The following is a 19,617-nucleotide window of genomic DNA, read 5'->3' as shown; positions in this document are numbered from 1 at the left end:
TCTCTACCCTCCCCCTCCGCTCGGCTCCAATCCATGAACAGGGACGACACGGGGGGTGCTGCTCCCATCATGCTTTGCAGACGGAAGCAGGAAGAAGACAAATGCAGTGAATGAGCAGCAGAGTGGACGGCGGTACAGAGGAGGAGAAGAGACTGATGGTGGATGCAGAGGCACCAGACAGGGAGGGATGGCTGATGCTGCCTCCTGTTTGCATTCAGGCTGCTCCTTCTCTCTGGGTGAGTTCTTCCTCTTTTGTCTTGTGTCTTACCAAAAATCATGATGTGATGAAGCAGACATGTAGACAGACAGATGCTGCCGGTGGATTTAAAGGGGCAGTGCAGTAATCCTCTCAGGTCAAGTGCCTTTTTGTTTTGCAGTGAGGGCACAGAAAATGTAACAAGACAGATGGACACTTCGACCATCTTGGTATTGCCTGTGACTGATTGCATTAGACGAACATAAAAAAGTGAACTGCAAAGTCTTCATACTGACAATGATGCCATTCAGTCCAGTATATAATGCACACAGGGGCACACCCACACACTTGCACATGCATAGACCCACTTTTGTCTCAGACTGTGAATTTTTACCCTGTTCTTTTTAAAATCAGAACATCAGTTAACTCAGCCTTATTTCCTATAATGATACATGTTACACTGACAGAATTTGTTTAAAGGGTGTCTTTGCCGTCTGCATGTGTCTGCATTGGTGGTTCTATACCACAGTGGCTTAATCAGATGGGAAAGACAAAAAAAAAGCACTTCACATTCTTCAGACTTTCAAAAACCCCCAACATACATTTGGCATTTCTTTCAGTTTCAGTGTCAGTACCTTATCATTGCAGAAAAATGATAACATTAGTGTTATTGTAGACCGCTCACACCCCACCCCCGTGTAGGGCAAAGAGGATTCCAAACTCTTACGGGGGACTGGCCCCTGTTGGCCTGTCTTCTAAAGCCACCTCTGCTTGCTGGGTCCAGATAAGTCTATTCATATGAGCCACGCAATTTGGCGTCTTGATCGATTTCTGACATTTTGAATTTTCTCCAAATCTGTTTTTTGCCTATTCTACAAACTCAGTAATTGTCACCAAATTTGGCACAGAACATATCTGGATCAGGCAGGCAAAAAGTAACTTTTTCAGATTTTTCATATTTCATATGGTGGCCCTCAATTTTTGCTCAAATGCTGTGGGCAAGGCTTATATTAAAAAAATGTTTTTGTCTAGACCGCTTTGTGCCATACAACATGTGTATGACTGTTCGCATATCTCAAGAACTGTACATCCAACTGACTTCACACTTAGAGGGGGCATTGCTGAGGACCCAGGGGAGAGCTGTGTTTAGTGTGAAGTTGATCAGATCGGCGGTTCTCGAGTTCCTACTCGGGTGCTCGTCCAGTGGACAAGGTTATAAAGGAAAGGGGCACATTTTTTTCTAAGAGCAGTCTAACTTCAGAGAAACATTTAATAAATATTACTTTTCTTTGTTTCTGTAATCAAATTTGAAAGTGGACTGTGTGATACTGTGGGACTGTGTTTTCCAGCTAATAAGTACCATTTATAGAAAAAATGAAAAAGTGAAAAATGTTGGTTATTATTTTGTTATTTTCATTCTTTAAAAGTTGCCAGAATTCAAGAAACAAAGTCTATGAAACTCAGATTTTAGGACCTCCAGATCCCCCACCTTGGTTTCGAAATCCTCCCTTTTTTGAGGTGTCAGGTTTAGCAAGTTGTCATAAGAAAGACATCTTAAATAATGTCAGCTTTGCTGACCCAATGACACTTAATGACTTAATGTTCATGACAGGTTTCATGACATGGATATGACAGAATGATTACAGTCTTATACACACCCCTTCAAATAAAGTGTTACCACAATTATGATAAGTAACAAAAAATCTAATCCATCGCATGTGTGTTAGTTCTTAATCCAACCTGGCAGGTATACACAACCTGATATGAGTGTATTTAACACATTTATGGGTTGTTTCCTGCGCACTTCACACAGATAACAGTGACACCTCTTTGCTTGTTGCACCGCAGACCCAGCTTATCTTCTGTTTGCTGTGTAATCCACTGTTTCTGCAGGATGTATTTAAACAGTCTGACATGCTGACATACGAGTCTCTCATTTTCACTTCACAAACACGAATGCAGGACCCGGCCGGCCTCTGGGCAGATAAACACTGTGATCCAGTAAAAAACTAACTGCATTTAACCTCTTGCCCAGAGTTGGCCCATCTACACACACACACACACACACACACATACACACACACTCACAAATGCCTTTCAGTTGGTGGAAGTGATGTCAAGCCCCACCCACACTTGGTGATCAAGCCAATAGGGAGGAGTGTGAGGGTGAGCAAAGGGCTGCTCTTATCTTCCTATTTATCCAGCAGAGATCACACTCAGATCTCTTGCTGTCTGACTGCTCAGATGACATCAGAGACAGACAAAGAGTGACATATAGAGAGCAGAAGACAGAGATAGGCAGAGAATGAGAATTAGTTAAGGCAGAGCTGATTTAATTACGACACATCAGATACTTGAGCTTCAGTTTGTTCCTGTGGCCGTGACTCTTCAGGTGAGTGTATTATTACACATTACTGACTGGAACTGTGTGTTCTGTTCATTTTGATTTAGATGTTCAAGAAATGAGCGCTGATGCTTTAAAAGTGGGTTTTTAGTCCATCTGGAAAATGCCTGAAGAATAGTTATTATGTATGTTATTATGTTATTAATACGTTATTATTATGTATTAATGTGCAATTGGCATTTTTCATGTACTACAATCTAATTGTCAGTTATGCAAGTTATAATGTCTACATCTGGACAGGTAAGACTGACAAGATATCCTACCATTTTGCTGCAGTTTGATTTCTATTTTCAGTCTGTGGAGAGCATTACTGAATGACAGAGGTGTTGTTTGGTCATTTCATGATGACCATCTGGAACAAAGTAATTGTATCTCAGAGTAGCAGTTCTTCTGTCTTCAGGTCTTGTATTTTGTTGAAACATTTTCAACATTCAGTCACTGTTTCTTGCCCTGAAAGTAGCCTTTATGATTTTCCTGAACGTTAAATCCATTCCTTGACTGTTGGCTTTGCTAGTTGAGTTAAACATGGAGGTTCTGACAATTATTAGCATCTCTTTAAAACCACCTGTTCCCTCTGTAGCAAAGCAAACGTGAAGTCAAGAGTGTTGGACCCTTCATGCTGAATGTAGTACAAATTTAATTGATTCATCTTTGGTTGTCAAGTTGTGAAACTAACAGCTTTCATGATTACATCATGTTCTATCTTTATTGTAGTGTTTTGCAATTGAAAGTCTATTGGGGCAATAGTATGGAAGTCCATTTCCACCAGTGTGATGAAAAAAAGATCCTGAAAGTCATTATAATTAGAGACTTTCTAAAATAATTTCTTTATCTTAAAATAATGACTAAATATCTAAAAATAATGACATATTATGTCAAAATGATGACTAAATATCTCAAAATGATGACTTAAGTATTGCAAAATACTAAGTCATTATTTTGAGAAGTGTCTCATTATTTTGTAATACTACATTAGATTACCAGCAGGGCCAGTCCTGGGATTTTGGTGGCCTCAACATTGTCATAACAGAATGGACACACACACTTTGCCTGTTAGCTATGCTACCATAGTAATGTTTCCTTGCAACATTTCTTGTCTTGTTTTGATTTTTAATTAATTAAACTGGACATAGCCACAATAATTTTAATCTGGCAAGCTGGCTAGAAAGTAAGGAATGTATTATTAATTTTAGTTTAAATATTTTTCATTAGAACATGCCTGGAGCAGGCCTGGAATTTCATCATTTTAGGTGCACAAACGCCACTTGGCCATTGGTGTTGTCAGTTTTTTTAAGGGCACAAAGTGCAAATGCCAGGGCAGTAAGTCCAAAGAAATACTTAAGGGTTTAGGATGATTTTATACACTATTTTTAGATACTATCCCAAAATAATGAGTTGGTATCGCAAAATTTGACTAACAGGATCTACATATTGGCTTCAGCAATGAAAACTCATAAAGGAGACAAACAAATGTAATGTGGATTTAGCTCTTTGTCACTGATAACAGAGACTCCAGTCTGCAGTGTAAACCACAGAACTGTGGAGTAACATCAGGCTTCGTGATCAAAGAAAGTTTATATCATGTTGGTACTTCTGCTGATATTTGCAGCTCCCTTTCCTCATGCTCGTCCGAACAAGCACCTTCTCTCTCTGCCTCTCTCTGTAACACTTAATCCCCCAGTTTCCAGCAGTTCAAGGCTTGAAATCTAATCCACCACTGGTTATGTGCACAGCATTTCACTTGCTGTTGCCCAATCTGAATCACAACAAAAACACTGGTGCCTAAAAACTGTATCGACAGAAAAGAGGCAGAGGAGAAAATGGCAAAATCCGCTGGGGCAGCAAGGGGCGGGGCATCAAGGCTACTGTGGCCCCAAAGTGAGCAACCAAAGTTACAGTGATCTTGTGTGCCCCCAATAGTGGTTGCTGCCCTAAACTACTGCACAGAGTGTCTGGCCCTGGAAAGCAGCTCATTATTTTGAGATCTGTCATTATATTGAAATACTTTAAGTACTTATTTCATGAACATTTCTTATTAGAATGACTTACAGGATCCCTTTTTGTAGAAATGGGATTCCATGTAATAGTCCTGGCTTCAGTAGTTTAGCATTGTCTTTGGGGACTCAGCACATGGACTGATACTAAAGGATTTTAAAAGTCACTGTATTCCAGCATAAAAGCTGATGTATCATATATCTTGACACTTTTGTCCAACACAATCATACTTTATTTTTTCAGTAAGTATTGCACATGTAAGATGAATCCAGAACAATGACCTTTGGGCTGTTTCACGGCAGTAGACTGAAACAAAGTTGATACTGTTGCTGTGACACTGAAGACCTTACATGACTTGATGTAAATTGGTGTGAAAAAAAGACACCAGCAGAGTCATCTCTATGCTTTCTGTACTATTTAAGCTGTGAGTAATTAATTTTCACTTCTTTAGACTCTTCAACATGACTGGAAAGAAAAGATCTCATCTATACATGAAAGGCGAGCTCCGCCCTCAAAGGAAGTGGTGGGAGGCTTTCACATGATTAAAGTGCGGAGAACATTGATTAGAAATGGTTCACAGAAACAGCTTTAATCTATTGTTGTCAGTGCTGTTCAGGGTTGACAGTGAAATAAATCGAAGCTTTTGGTTCTGAAAGGTCCTTAGTGTGACTTTTGTCGTGTTCAGTAGTTAATCAGGTGTGTATGTTTCTCTACTTGAAAGAAAACTTTGTTTAGGTGGACAGTTTGTATCTGTTGGCAGGCGCGTTAAACACTAATGTTCAATAGTTCTTCTGTTCTTTCACTTTGTGTGTTGTACCTCAAAGCTACGTAGAATTGTTATTTATCTCCTGTGTCTTTTATCTGTTAAAAAAAAGTCAGGTTGGAATTGCAAGACCCATGTGGAGACAAACTTGGCTCTGTGTTATTGTATTTAAAGGGTCAATTCCATACAACGTTAACAATCACTGCCCTGCAAAGTAAAACTGCTGAGAAACAGCGAGTAGAAAAATCAGCAAAGAAGAAAAAAGACACACTGAAACTTAAATCTGATTAAAACAACTGAAAAATAATAAATAATGTAATGTGAGTACACATTCATCCCTCCATTCTTTACCCCACTCTCATATCAGTCCATGAGAGTTGCCAGCATTCCCACAGGAAGTCGAAATCACAGCAGCACACAACATTGTTGTTGTGATGTCAGTAGCTGATAAAGTGTCATTTATAGTGTTTTATGGTTTATATAACATGGTTATCTCAGCTAAGACGCGGCTGCTACTGACAACAATGGAAAAGGCCTTCCATTACCTGCCAATCACATTCCTGAGTGTCATAAATGTGTTGATCTCTTGTTTTCATTTGGAGGTAGCGTCATTAGGGTTTTTTTTAAAAAAGCCGTGAGGGCTGTTTGAAAAGTGGGAATTAGTAACCATTTTAAAATGGGGTTAACAGAGCACATCCATGCTAGCAGGTCTGTGAGGCTTTTATTAGGCACAGCAAATACAGCAGAGGCTACAGGCATTAGTTTTGCAGGATTTTGGTCATTAACCAATATTGGACAAATTAAAGTTGTGACCTGATGATGGGGCTACATCAAAATTAATCATTATTACAATTCATCCTGAGGGACACATAAATGTAGCAGCTTAAATCAACTTTCAACTGTTGGTGGCATCACAAAAGTCATTGGATTCAACCTTTGGGAACCATAGTTGTTGAAATATTTCACTAAAAAACAAATATATCAGCTTCAGCTTCATCCTCTTGGAACCATGAATGTCTGTGCAAAATTTCATAGTATTCCATTCAACAGCAGTGGACCAAGTGATGGACATTTCCATATCTGGAACCATTCTGCTCATTGTGGCTAAAATATTTAAAAGTTAGCATCATTTTCCATTTTTAAATATTTCTATTTCCCACATAAGCAGCACAAAAATGGATTTCATGGTGAAAATGGTCACTGGCTTTCTTGCTCTATATAGACATTTTCTTAGTGCTGTCATTGCTCTGGCATATTTTTATTATTAGGCTGTCCTTACTCAACCTCAACCAATATATCAGACCACAGTACCACAAGGGTGCCTTGTACACTGACTTGGAGAGGTGTTGGCTATGATACAAAAGATTATCTGGTCAAATGCCAATGAAGAATTAAGTTGAAAATTCATTAGGCCTATGCCTAGATACTGAAAAGTCTTAGTCTTAGTCATAGCAGCTCTCTCAGAAGAGGACAAAAATAGCACTGTTCCTAATACAAAGTAAATGTGTAAATGTCCCAGAATTCAAACCTACCACAGCAAACATGACAACATGAAAGTGATCTAACAAGAAGATACAGTATCTTATCTACTGACTGAAGTCATCTCCACTGACTGTTAAAATTTCCCTGTCTGTCCTGTATATCTACCCCTCCTCTCCCCCTCCCTCATTTTCTTTTGATGATGCTCTCCCAGGAGCACAGCTGACCACGTTATCCACATCCCCTCCCTCTTCCTCTCACCGTGCTGCCTCCTCTTCCACCCTAACACCATGGAGGAGACCACCAAGGTCACAGGGACCACACCGGCACCGGCACCTCCGCCACCTCTCCTGGAACGGCGGATTCGCCAGCGACAGCCCACAGTTTCAGCCCTCAAATCCAAGCTGAAGCAGGGGGTGATCTGCTCTGTGCCCAGAGTCCGATCCACCCTAACCGGCTTCTTCCCTGTGGTGCGCTGGCTGCCTAAATACAAGCTCAGAGAGTACATCTGGGGAGATTCGATGTCGGGCTTGATTGTCGGTATCATCTTGGTACCACAGGCAATCGCCTACTGCCTGCTGGCAGGAGTGGAGCCCATCTACGGTTTATATACATCATTTTATGCCAACATCATCTACTTCCTTATGGGGACATCCAGACATGTCTCTGTGGGGATCTTTAGCCTCATGAGCCTCATGGTTGGACAGGTAATGAATCACAAGTGGCAAGCATTGATTGTAGAACTTAACTCTTTGATTAAATGTTGAAGGAAATTTCCCATGAACACATTGTTTTGCATACAGACTCTTTGTAGGCTAAACCTATTCATTATTCTTTATTGTTTTGTTTATTTTGAAATGTTAATGAAAAGTAATGGGTAATAATTCATGTTGCTTGACTAACAATTAGTTTTGACATATCATTAGTATCAGTGTGTCTGTGGCAAAGTCCCGCCCCATTTGTAACAAAATTTCTCCTTTCCTGTTTCCCATGTGCTATTGTCTATGGTTAAAAATGTTGCTGGAGACCTGTAAAAGCTTCATATAAGCCTACAGTATACATATTTGCATCATGAGCAAATGTGAGCAAAACAATTACTTAGCTAATCTACCTTAATCATTAGCAAGCTAGTTGTCTAGTGTCTAACCAGCTTGTTGTCAAACAGTAACTTAGGATGTGACTATATGCCACTTTTACACATCCCAGAACAACATCTTTTAATCATCATCAAAATTAGTTTTTTTTTTCTCAACATAGGTTAACCTAGTGCATAGCACACAGGAAACAGGAAAAGAGGGAGTTGACAGAGGTTCCACCAGGTACTAAACTTGGTCAGCTGATATTGTTGCTATTTCTGCTACTACTGGTCACTGGTAAGAGGTCAGATATGATAACTGATCACAAGTGGGTTCTACTTGCCTGCAGGTGGTGGATAAGGAGTTGTTCCTGGCAGGTTTTGACCTCAATGAGGACTCCACATCGTATGGGACTGTGTCCAATGTCACGCTTGGCACTAACCTGACAAGTAACCGTCACAGTGTGGAGCTCCTGGGTCTGCAGTGCGAGAAGGAGTGTTACGCCATCAGCATTGCTGCTGCCCTGACATTCCTGGCTGGCATCTACCAGGTAAGGAACAGTTGTGTTCTGATTTTACTGTCCTGAAGCTCTACTGCATGAAATAAAACACTGTAAATCTGAATTAAAGGATTGCAGGATGCAAAACGTGCAGCTAGAAAATGAACTAACAGTGACACAACAACTATCATTAACTTAAGCACCAAATAACTTTGTAAATCAATGAGGCTGGAAAATCGCTGTTATATTGTGACTTGTTTAGGACTCAAAACTCAAAGTTGCTCATGTTTCATGGGAATGTTTACTGTGGTCAGTATCTTAGCATGTTAGCATGCCATTTCATTAGACCTACTTATTTAATAGATTTGGTCACAAACCAAGGTATTGAACAATATGAAGTGTTGAACAGATGATGGTGCTAGATAAAAAATCAGGGGAGAACCAGTTATTAGCCAACAATTCATTATGTGGGAATGCAAATGCAAATGTCAAGGCTATCCATCCAACAGTGGCTGAGAAATTTCACACTGAACCAAAAATGTGAACCTCATGGTGTCGAGATGAAAAGCCACTGTGGTCATCAAAGTCATTGGGGTACATTATTTGACAACTATGAATGTCTGTACAAAAGTGTGTACCTTTCACTTTCTGAGTCAATCCAATCTCCCTCTCCCTCCTCCTGTCCTCCTCCACCCCCCGATGCCCTCACTAGGTCATGATGGCTGTGTTTCGGTTAGGCTTCGTCTCTGTATACCTTTCAGCTCCTATGCTGGATGGTTTTGCCACTGGAGCTTCTTTTACCATCCTGACCGTGCAGGCCAAATACCTGTTGGGTCTAAAGATTCCCCGTCACCAGGGCTACGGCACAGTCGTCGTCACCTGGATCAACATCCTCACCAACATTCATAAGACCAACCTGTGTGACCTCATCACTAGCGCCATTTGTATCTCTGTATTAGGTAAAGAACTCTGTTTTATGTGTTAGATTTATGGATGTCAATTGTTTAGTAATGGCCTTAGATATAGACTAAATTCAAATTCTTAATTTTCTTTAACATAGAATAACATTGAATTTTTAATTATAGTGGCAGGAAAGGAGATCCAGGAGCGCTTCAAGGATCGTCTAAAGATCCCTCTGCCAACTGAGCTGATCGTGGTGGCAGGAGCTACACTGGCCAGTCACTTTGGAGAGCTGAACAGTCGTTACAGCTCCAGTGTCTCTGGTCACATCCCCACAGGATTCATTCCTCCCCAGGTCCCCAGCTTTGGTCTGATGGCACAGGTTGCACTAGATGCCATTCCTCTGGCAGTCATTAGGTAATGTACAACAAATTTAACAACACATTAGCTTGGCATCAGCATGTGTCTCATATGTGTGCTAGAAGCTGGACTACCGTCCCGCAGAGTTATGTGCTGTCACTGTCCAGACCGAGATCTAATTGCACTTTTTTCCCCAAAATACACACAACTATGGACATTTCCTCCTTATTATATATGTTCTTAAAAAAGGAAATGTGTTAATTTGAATGATGGTTGGCACTCATCAAGTGACTTGGCTTAAATATTTCTTGAAATAGATTAAAGAGACGTTTGTTGGATGATTCTTGAATGCTAATAATTACAAGGTCAGGAGATGGGTCAAATTTTTATGAGGGTAAATATTAACTCACAGAGTCCATTGGTTAACAAAATTTCTTTTTGTCTTGTAGTTTTGCCTTCACAGTGTCGCTGTCTGAGATGTTTGCTAAGAAAAATGGCTACACCGTTCGTCCTAACCAGGAGATGCTAGCCATTGGCTTCTGTAACATCATCCCCTCCTTCTTCCACTGTTTCACCACCAGTGCAGCACTGGCAAAAACTATGGTGAAGGACTCAACAGGCTGCCAGACACAGGTAAATTTCATACTTTTGAAAAATGTCCAATCATTTTCTTTGTTTTGAGGATTCAGATTGATGGCATGCTTTCTTTGAATCTATAAGGTGACATTTTCACATACATATACATTTATTGAGCTACATTCTGCTGCAATAATGGAATCTTTTATAGATTTTAGGTGTGCAATAGACTTAGTATGTCGTCACAACTCTTTCATGCTTACACAGATCTGGAAAAAACATTCGCACTATCTTATTTACTTAACAATCAGATAATGAATCGCTCAATGATGACAAATGGGATGCCCCAGGGATTGTGATTGTATGAAGTCTCTCATGTCAAATACACCTTGGGGAAAAAGTTCTGCATAAGGCAAATACTGATCTACTTTTCTTTTTACACTGTTCTTGCTTTCCTGCCTGAGGAAATGGTCTCTAAGAATATCACTTTCATAACTCTATCCTTGGTTATGTGCAGAACCTACTGTTCATATTAACTTTATGGAAGGCTTTCACTAAAAACATCTCTGTATTTCTTTCTTAGTCTCCATTTCTCATCATTTCTCTGTTCCTCCATTAGGTATCAAGTTTGATCAGTGCCCTGGTTGTCCTTCTCGTCCTCCTCTTCTTCGCACCATTCTTCTATGATCTCCAGAAGTGTGTTCTTGCCTGTATCATCATTGTCAGCCTTCGGGGGGCACTGAGGAAGTTCAAGGACGTTCCGGCCAAGTGGCGTGCCAGCCGGAACGACGCCATCGTGTGGCTGGTCACCATGTCAGCCACGGCTCTGATCAGTGTGGAGATTGGCCTCCTGGTCGGCATAGTTTTTTCCATGATCTGTGTCATCTTTAAGACCCAGAACCCTAAGGTGAGTAATGCACTTGATGCTGATAGTGGCTTTTGAAAACTGATACCAAAGACAAAAATTTCAGGATGTGAAAAGTACTGAAAATTGATTGCAGGTTTTGCAGATCAGAAACAGCCATGACTTGTATCAGATATTTAGTGAAAGACAAATTGGCCTTACAGTCTCATGTAATCTGATGTCAGGTCTCTCTCCTGGGCCGGGCCAATGGCACCGATCTTTACGAGGACATGGATGAATACGAGGACCTCATGCCGCCACCTCGGGTTCAGGTCTTCCGCTTCCAGGCTCCTCTGTACTACGCCAACAAGGACTCATTCCTCAAATCCCTCTACAAAGCTGTCGGAGTTGAACCTTTCTTGGAGATGACTAAGAGGAGAAAGGCAGAGAAGAAGGCCAAAGAGATGTCCTCAAAACAGGCCAAGGCAAATGGGGATAAAAACAACGGAGAGGTTGTTATTGGACTTGTCCAAAGAGAACTGGATTTCCACACTATAATTTTAGACTGCTCTATCATCCCCTTCATAGACTCAACAGGCATGGCCACATTTAAAGGGCTGGTCAAGGAATATAAAGAGATTGGGGTGAGTGTGCTCCTTGCCAACTGTAACACCTCAGTCATTGATACCCTGCAGAAAGGACAATTCTTTGGGAAGAATGACGAAGACATGAGCACCATGCTGTTCCATACAGTTCACGCTGCAGTTCTTCATGCAAACAGTACATTTGCAGCAGCAGATAGCAGGTCAGAAGACTCTGTGGTGTAGAGCAGCTGGAAAAAGAAGCTGGGGATACAGAAAATAATGTGGTTTGTTCCATTTCTCCATGTCTTTTCCTTAGAAAACCTAAAAGTAGTTTTGTAAGATTTAAAATGTGATATTACCGCTGGAAAGACAGGCATTTAATTAAACAAAGTAATAAGGAGAAAAGTGCAATTATTTTTTAAACGTGTGTCATGTGACTAGAGAATGAAGAAAAAAAAAGGGTGGAAATCCAACAAAAGCCAGGATGGTGCCTTCGAGTGCCCCTTTCAGGACACGCCTTCAAGGGTACAGAAACTGCAGAGGCCTCTTTCTTAATATATGTTTCCTAACTCTCGTTTGTTTAAGTAGCCCTGCATATTAGCAGTAAGAAATTTCTAAAGCAACACCCCATCTGCAAAGACAAAACAGTTAACACAAACAACCATAACACATTTATTGAGGTTCCATTAGCTGTCTGGTGACTAGAGGTTAAGCTAGGCTAGGCTTGGAGCTAATGGTGCGTTCTATTTTAACTCAGAAATTCCAGCTGGAAATTTCAACTGGAACATGGAATCCAATTTGGAAAGTCTCAACAGCCCAGACTTCAATATCCAAGTTAGCTGCTCCGTGCCTCAACAGTAGTGAAAAGCTGTTTATTAGCACTTCTGTCTTTTTTGTCTCATTAAATCAGTTGTACACACAGTACTGTCCGAGTTCCATCTGTGGACATATTACTTTGGTTTTTATATGCACAAAATACAGCATAACAGAGGCTAGCTCATGAGGCTAAGATCATTTTGAAAATAAAAGGTTGCAAGTCTAATATGCTATGGATTTGCACAGAGAGAATGAGAGATTAGATAAGAAGAAGAGTGAATATCGAGGATAGTGAAGAGATTAAAAGAAAATTGTCTCTCTGAAGTCACGATTTGTGTCACAGGAAGCAGCATTACACTCTCCACATCAGAACAATGAAAATCAAGTTGAAAAAAAGTGAAGTTGGCCTTTGAATACAAGTAAAATGAATGGAAGGTAATGAAATATATTCACTGATCAGCAAATTTTACCATGGCTGTCAAATGGCTTCAAATTTTTACAAATTTCCACTTATAAAAGCAGAAAAATGGAACCTTTTCATATGATATTAAGTTGTTACTGCCTTTGTTTACCCATAAAAATCACACTCAGTGGCCACAATTGTTTCACCTTTTGTTGGTGTGTAATTCTGTTTCAAAAATAGACACAAATAAAGAAAAGGAGACAAATTTTTAAGTTGGTTGTTACTTAATCTGTTATGGGCTGTCCCAACTGTGGTGCTTTCTCTCTTTCCTCCCATACTTTACTTACTTGCCCTGAATGACTTCCTGATTGTAGGAAAGAGAGGGAAATGAGCAGTAGGAAATACAAATGGAACACACCCATAGTTTTGAACTTCAGACAGAAGTGGCCTATTTTGAATCACTGAATCTGAATGCTGGGACTCACAGATCACAGTTTGTGTCTCATGACTTTTCAGGGACTGTCCATGATCTTCACTATCAGTGATATCACAGACTGATGTCTAGTAAAAGTAGCATGGTAACTTACATTTAATCTGTACAATGTGTTAGATTAGTGCTTTATTTTACAGTAGTTTAGTATGAATGTTCGTAATCAAAAATGTGGTCTCTTTAATTCTGTCAGTTGTCTGAGTTATTAATATGAAGTCATCTTGAAACAAATTTTATTGCCTGGGTATTTCATATGACACAGTTGTGTCACTGCAAATCTGTTTTAACTTTTTATATCACTTTAAGCCTTTGGCCAAAGTCCATAATGGCCCAATTCCAAGAGTCCAGAGTTCAGACATGGAAATTCAGCCAGTCAGCGGTATTTCCTGAGATGTCAACAATTATCCCGGGCCTCAAAATCATTTGTTAAAGGACAGTTAATCTCTTCCTAAATTAAAGAGGAAAGGACTCATTTATGGGGGAACAGAAGCTTTATGTGACTTGGACAGATAGAGCTTTGCCTTCAAACTCTCTTCAAACTTTTGTCCTCTTTCCTGGTCGCTCAACATAGTCTTGTTGAGTATGATCTATTCTCCCACAATGATGATCTATTTTCCCACAAATAAAGGATTTACGGACATCTCAGATCTCTTCTGAGGTGCTGGATGTCATCATATGGTGCTTCTGAAATGTATATTTTTTCTGAGTAAACTGATGGCAGCAGGTGATGCTGCATATTTACTTCACTGCCACTGGTTTCTTAAATCAAATGTTTTGTGACTTTCAAAATAAGAGCAGATTTTGTCTCTGTTAAATCACTGTTTATCTCTGTGTCTCTGATCCTGTTGGTGCATTCTTTTAAGTTTAAACTATAACTATGTTTTTGAAAGTACCCCAACTTCAAAAACAATGTTTTTGTACTTTTATGTGAACATGTCCATGTTAAAAAGACAAGTGTTGATGAACTGGCATTGTAATAAGATGTAGAGATTCTTATTTGTAAATTTAGAAAATTATCATTTTGTATTTTCATACAATAATTTTGTCATCAAACCTTGTCCCCATGTATTAATTTAATTCAAATTATGACAGTGATTACGTCACAAGTTTTAGTGAAAGTCTGGTCGACTTTCATTTTTAACATTGTGTTGACACTTCAACACTCATATATGAACACTGCCTTAATGTTTAATACTTGAATTAAACTGACAAGTTTTTAGTGACGTGCTTGTGTCTGTGACTGAATTATTGACATTTTTAACAGACATTTATCACATCAAGGGAATATCTAAAAATGTCAAATGTTGTTTTAAATCATATTATGATGCCAAAGGAAGGAATATTAAAACTGCACCAATAAATATTTCTTTAGTTACAATATAACAAATGACTACACATAATGCGAAAGTGGTCCGAACTTAAAATTACAATTCAATTTTGCAGTTCCCCTCAGCTCTTTGGAGTGTTTTAGCATCTTTTAGCTCCTTGTTGTGGTTTTATGGCCTGCAGTTTAAAGTGTTAGTTTAAAATGACATTTGAAAAACTCAGGAGCAATCTCTATTTCCAGGAATAATGTTATGGTTAGAATATGTAACCTGCAGACCTTGATATAAACAGTATTCAATGGAATTTGCCCTTCCAAGTCCCGCCCCTTTTTGCTCTGTTCTCCAATAAGAGTTGAGCAAACTGGGAACCACAGTCCACTTTCTCCCTTTCCTGTAAAAGTGACATACATGGTCAAAACCTAAGTTCTCTAATGTCATGCCAGTTAATGAGCTAATTAATGTTTGAAAAAATGTTTGCAAATTAGCTACCTAATACATCAAGGATTAGTTAGTTATTTAGCTAGCATTTTGCCAACATTAGCCAACTTAAGATGTGATACAGATCCTACAGAAGTGTCTTTTAACATGCTCAAAATATGGTGTTCTTTTCAACATAGATGAGCCTAGCCTAGCATATATGTAGTGCAGGAGAAGGAGAAAGTTGACTGAGATACCAAGCTTGCTCAACTACACGTGACTCATAAAAAACAGAAAGTATGAAAAGTAAAGTAAATATGAAGTGGCACTTTTTGTCACTGGAGAAGAATTTCTTGTCTCAAAGCAGCTAAGGCTGTATTTATATATGAAAGTGTGAAAGATATTGCCAGTTTATATTGAAGTCAGCAACACCTTATAATGAAAAATCGCCTGAATGAAAGTTTCCCAATATAATGATTATGATGATTGTAGACAACCTTGGCAGCTTTAACAGGCATCTCTGTTCTGCTGTGTCAGACTCCCCACAACCATCCATTAGTTCATGAGGTAATACACTCATGGCTGTTATTTTCTAACATAATCATCACACCGTTAACACTTACAGCACAACTTCTGATCGTCAAAGTCATCCTAAATGATAGCACTGCACTGCTGCAGCATTTCATAAGACTGCCCCTCCCAAAAACAGCAGATATTCGCTTACATACTGTATATAGTGTAGTTACACATTCAGCTATATTTTACTTATTAACTTTAAGAGTAAGCAAGATTGTCAATGATTAAATATGTTTATGTGAAAGAAAATGAAAAGTCATGCACATGTCAAGCATTTGATCTATGGTTCATTACATTACTGCAACAGAACTGAAAGAAAGTCTCAAAATGAGGTTTTCACTTTACTGAAACTGAAAATATGATTTTTTTTTTTTTTTTTAAATAGTAGTTTACACAGTTACAAGCAATTTACATTAATTTCAAACAGACACGTATGTCTACACCTGAAAACCAAAACCTCAGGAGGTTCATAAAGTTTCATACTACAATCACGACCCTTAAAATACAAAGATGTTTTCCACTTAAAACACAATGAACTTTTAGTCCCAGAACTACTTTTCAAGGAACTAAAAGGCTCCTTCAGCCCTTTGCTGTCTGTGTTCCCCCACAGGTCTAAAGACCTGCAAAGATTAGGCAAATATTTGATGTTGAAATAGCAACAGCAGTTTTTACTCATAGTCACAGCCCTTACAGAGGACCACAGTGGGACCTAACTGCAAAAACTGAAAAAAATATTAACTGTAATCAAAGGCGAGAGAGAAAATATTGTTGATCCAGTTTGAGTTGTGCTGTGTATTAGACATACGATTTTCAAACCCGAAGATAATTTTACACATCAAGGTTTGCCGAGCAGGTTTGTCGTAAAACTGTTTAAGTATCAGACTGTGAAGATACATAATTAGAAAGAGTTCATGATGATGTCATGATTTTCTCCCTCCAAAAGCTAACGTTAGCTGCTGAACCTAGAATGCCTGTGTGTTTTTGTACAGAGATGTAGTCTCACAACAACGGGCCCTACTCATTCTTTCTCTTCCCAGCTGGCAAAAGGACCAGGATAAAATACTTAAGGTAAGATAACATTACAAGGGACAGCGATGTTGGTGTTGATGATATACATTGTGTGAGATGCAAGATGTAGTTCACTGAGTGGATTCACATAAAACTTAACTAAACTACGACAAAACTGCCACAAAACACAACTGTCTTGTTTTAAATTCGGAAAATGTCAAACAAACAATTTGTGGCACAGTTCAAAAGGAATCAGCAAATAATTTGTCACTCACCATAGGCCACCATTCATATTTAGGTCCCATGGTGGACACTGGAAGAGGTGTAATTTCAGCTCAACCAACTCATTGGTCTGTCTGTTGTATGGTTTCTTCTGTAACTCCAGGTTGATGTGTCCGAGCAAAATGAACAAAAAACAAAATGATTTGCAGCTACAGATTTTTAAAAATGGTAGCTGAGAAAATGTTGCGAGTACTCGACCAATCAGAAATGTTCAGTGCTGCAGGTCCCACCGCAAAGTTCCTGTACTTAAGGAAAGCACTACCCCCTGAGCACTGACTTTCTGGGGGGTAAATTAATGCTCCTGGAACTTAATTTAGACCCTTGTCCCTGTGGTGGAAACACGCCAAGATCCTCCAGAGGTTCCTAGTTCCTAATGAAAGTTCCTGCAGTGGAAACACAGCTATAGCCTACAGTATGTCAGCTCCAATAGCATGGTTATAATAAAAAAAAATATTAAGTTTCCTTTCCTTGTGAAAATAAAATCAAAGCCAACTGTATGGATGATTTCTATCATTACTGTGTCTGACACCATTTGTATAAATATTCATTACTGGATGAGGTGATTTAGTGATAGTCTATCATTTTCTAACATAATTATAATTTCTACAAAGTCACTGGGATAAAAAATCAGCAGTCAGCTGGATGACAACATTGCCATCAGACAGTAATTAAAAAACAAGATGAAGAAAGACGCCTTTCTTTGTTTTTTTTGTAATGTTAAGTTTGACAGACGAGGATTTACAGTAACTGACGCTGGGATGTGTGATTTGCCCCGTAACCTACTGAGTCATCACGAAGTCCCTGTGCTTAACCAGCATATCAAACTGTTAACTGAAGTGAATCACTTGACACTGGATGGACAGAAAATCCTGCACTCTGCAACATTCACCTCCATAGAAGACAACCAATGGCTAAAATGGTCAAATGGGGGGCAAAAAAAACATGGAAAATGCTCACCCACATTTTCTCTTTATTGTAAATTTCCAACTTTTGTATCAATGCTGCCCTCTATTGTTCAATAATGTGAACAGCCAAAACAACCAAACAATTCCTCCTCAGTAATGAACATGCGACTATTAGATAAAGCAATAAAAATTCATTTTCTTTCAAGAAGTCAGACCTTTCTTCTTTCTCACTGTGCTTTTTCAGATGTTCCTGCAGTCAAAAAACAAAACAAACTGCAGTATATCAGGACTAATTCTGAGCTATCAAAAAACAAGGACTGAGCAACAAATCATTTCCCAGCATTCTTTATTCATTCAAAATATTTAAAAATATATTTTCACATAGGCACTGAAATAAATATTTTACATCTTGTAGGTCAGTGCCAGTGTTTTATCATACAAACGATATTCAAGAGAAACCCAAACAGGATAAAACAATCATGAGATCATTCAAAAACAGATCAAGCAGTTTATGATAATCAGAGGGCCAAAATTCACATTCAAAAATAAAAGCACACACTCAGAAAGGCAAAATAAAGTCACTTTTTTCAGCACCTATCAGCTCTGAAGCAGTAAGTGCTCTCAACTAATATTCACAACGTGTTCTAAATATTATTTTGTTCTACATTAAAAAAAAAAGTTAAAACCATACTGGCCTTGTGGTGTAACAGCAAAGATGATATTGTTGGAGTTTGATCTTTTTTTTCTGGTTTATGTTGGCTTCTTGATCAAAAACACATTGTAACAGTGTGTATACAGTACAAATACTCAAAGATAATAAGGCAAATGAAGTACAAACATGATATAAACACAGAACATAACACAAAACATTGTCCCAAAGTGTACTGTGGAAACACTGGCCAAAATTAAACAAGAGCATCACGTAGACAATAAGGACTTTTCAGACACCTAGCCTTTATGTTAGAGGTTACATTGGACCAGCACTCACTGAACTGTCAGCAAACATATGATTTCATTGTCTTTATTGTACAACTCAAGCTATTGATAAAGGCTCATTCCTCCCAAACACCCCCAAAAAAATATATATAAACATTTTTTTCATTCTCATTCACCTGGTGATGACCAGCCAAACAGAAAGTGTTGGTTACTCTGCTGTAACTTTCTAACAAAGGTATACAGAAGTCCTTAAAAAAAAAAAAAAAAAAGTTTTTTCAATTGTCATTTTTCAATTCAAAAACTAAAACTATTAAATTTCAAAGCACATACTACCAAAACTATGTGTATACCAGTAAGGGTAAGTGGGAAATATTTCTTGTGATTTGGATGAACCACCTCCCTATAAACTCTGCATTGTTAGAAAATCTCATTCAATATAGTAATATAATATAGTACTTAATCTGCTGGCCAGAAATGTTTTCTTTTCTACAAGTGAAAGCTGTGTTGGGCAAATAAAGTAAACTAATAAATTAGATTCAAAATCATGCAACATGATGTTAGGAGACTGATGTGGAGTAGATTTAGCCTGTTATCGCTTGTGTTGCGATTACACGTCTTGTTTACTGAGAATATTAAACCCAATACTCTAATGATCACAATTACTGTAAAGGTGTTGATTGTAGAAAATGTTGGTTAACTCTGCTGCTCTGTGATTTACACTGATATGATCTTTCTGGCCACTGTAAAGAGGTTTTTTTTTTTTTTTTGTTTGTTTTTTTATTC

The 19,617-nt window shown here is 38.7% G+C and overlaps 1 protein-coding gene across 2 annotated transcripts; it reads left to right on the top strand.

The window, feature by feature from the left end:
- The first annotated feature begins 96 nt into the window (after positions 1 to 96).
- slc26a1 (solute carrier family 26 member 1) lies at positions 97 to 13,170 on the top strand. Of its 2 annotated transcripts, none has more exons than XM_084746439.1 (8): positions 97 to 236; positions 7,052 to 7,544; positions 8,263 to 8,463; positions 9,125 to 9,371; positions 9,498 to 9,729; positions 10,122 to 10,305; positions 10,868 to 11,155; positions 11,338 to 13,170. In XM_084746439.1, the coding sequence occupies exons 2-8, from the start codon at positions 7,128 to 7,130 to the stop codon at positions 11,917 to 11,919; spliced, it is 2,151 nt and encodes a 716-aa protein (XP_084602565.1). In that variant the 5' UTR covers positions 97 to 236; positions 7,052 to 7,127; the 3' UTR covers positions 11,920 to 13,170. The 2 variants fall into 2 exon arrangements, with proteins under 2 accessions (XP_084602565.1, XP_084602564.1); XM_084746438.1 differs by lacking the exon at positions 97 to 236 and adding an exon at positions 2,418 to 2,588.
- Positions 13,171 to 19,617: the final 6,447 nt, after the last annotated feature.

This window comes from Lutjanus erythropterus, chromosome 20 (assembly GCF_056507025.1).
Source record: "Lutjanus erythropterus isolate fLutEry1 chromosome 20, fLutEry1.hap2, whole genome shotgun sequence".
In the NCBI taxonomy this organism is placed as follows: Eukaryota; Metazoa; Chordata; class Actinopteri; order Lutjaniformes; family Lutjanidae; genus Lutjanus; species Lutjanus erythropterus.
The sequence above is the reverse complement of the archived record's forward strand: the minus strand, read 5'-3'. Positions and strand labels throughout refer to the sequence as shown.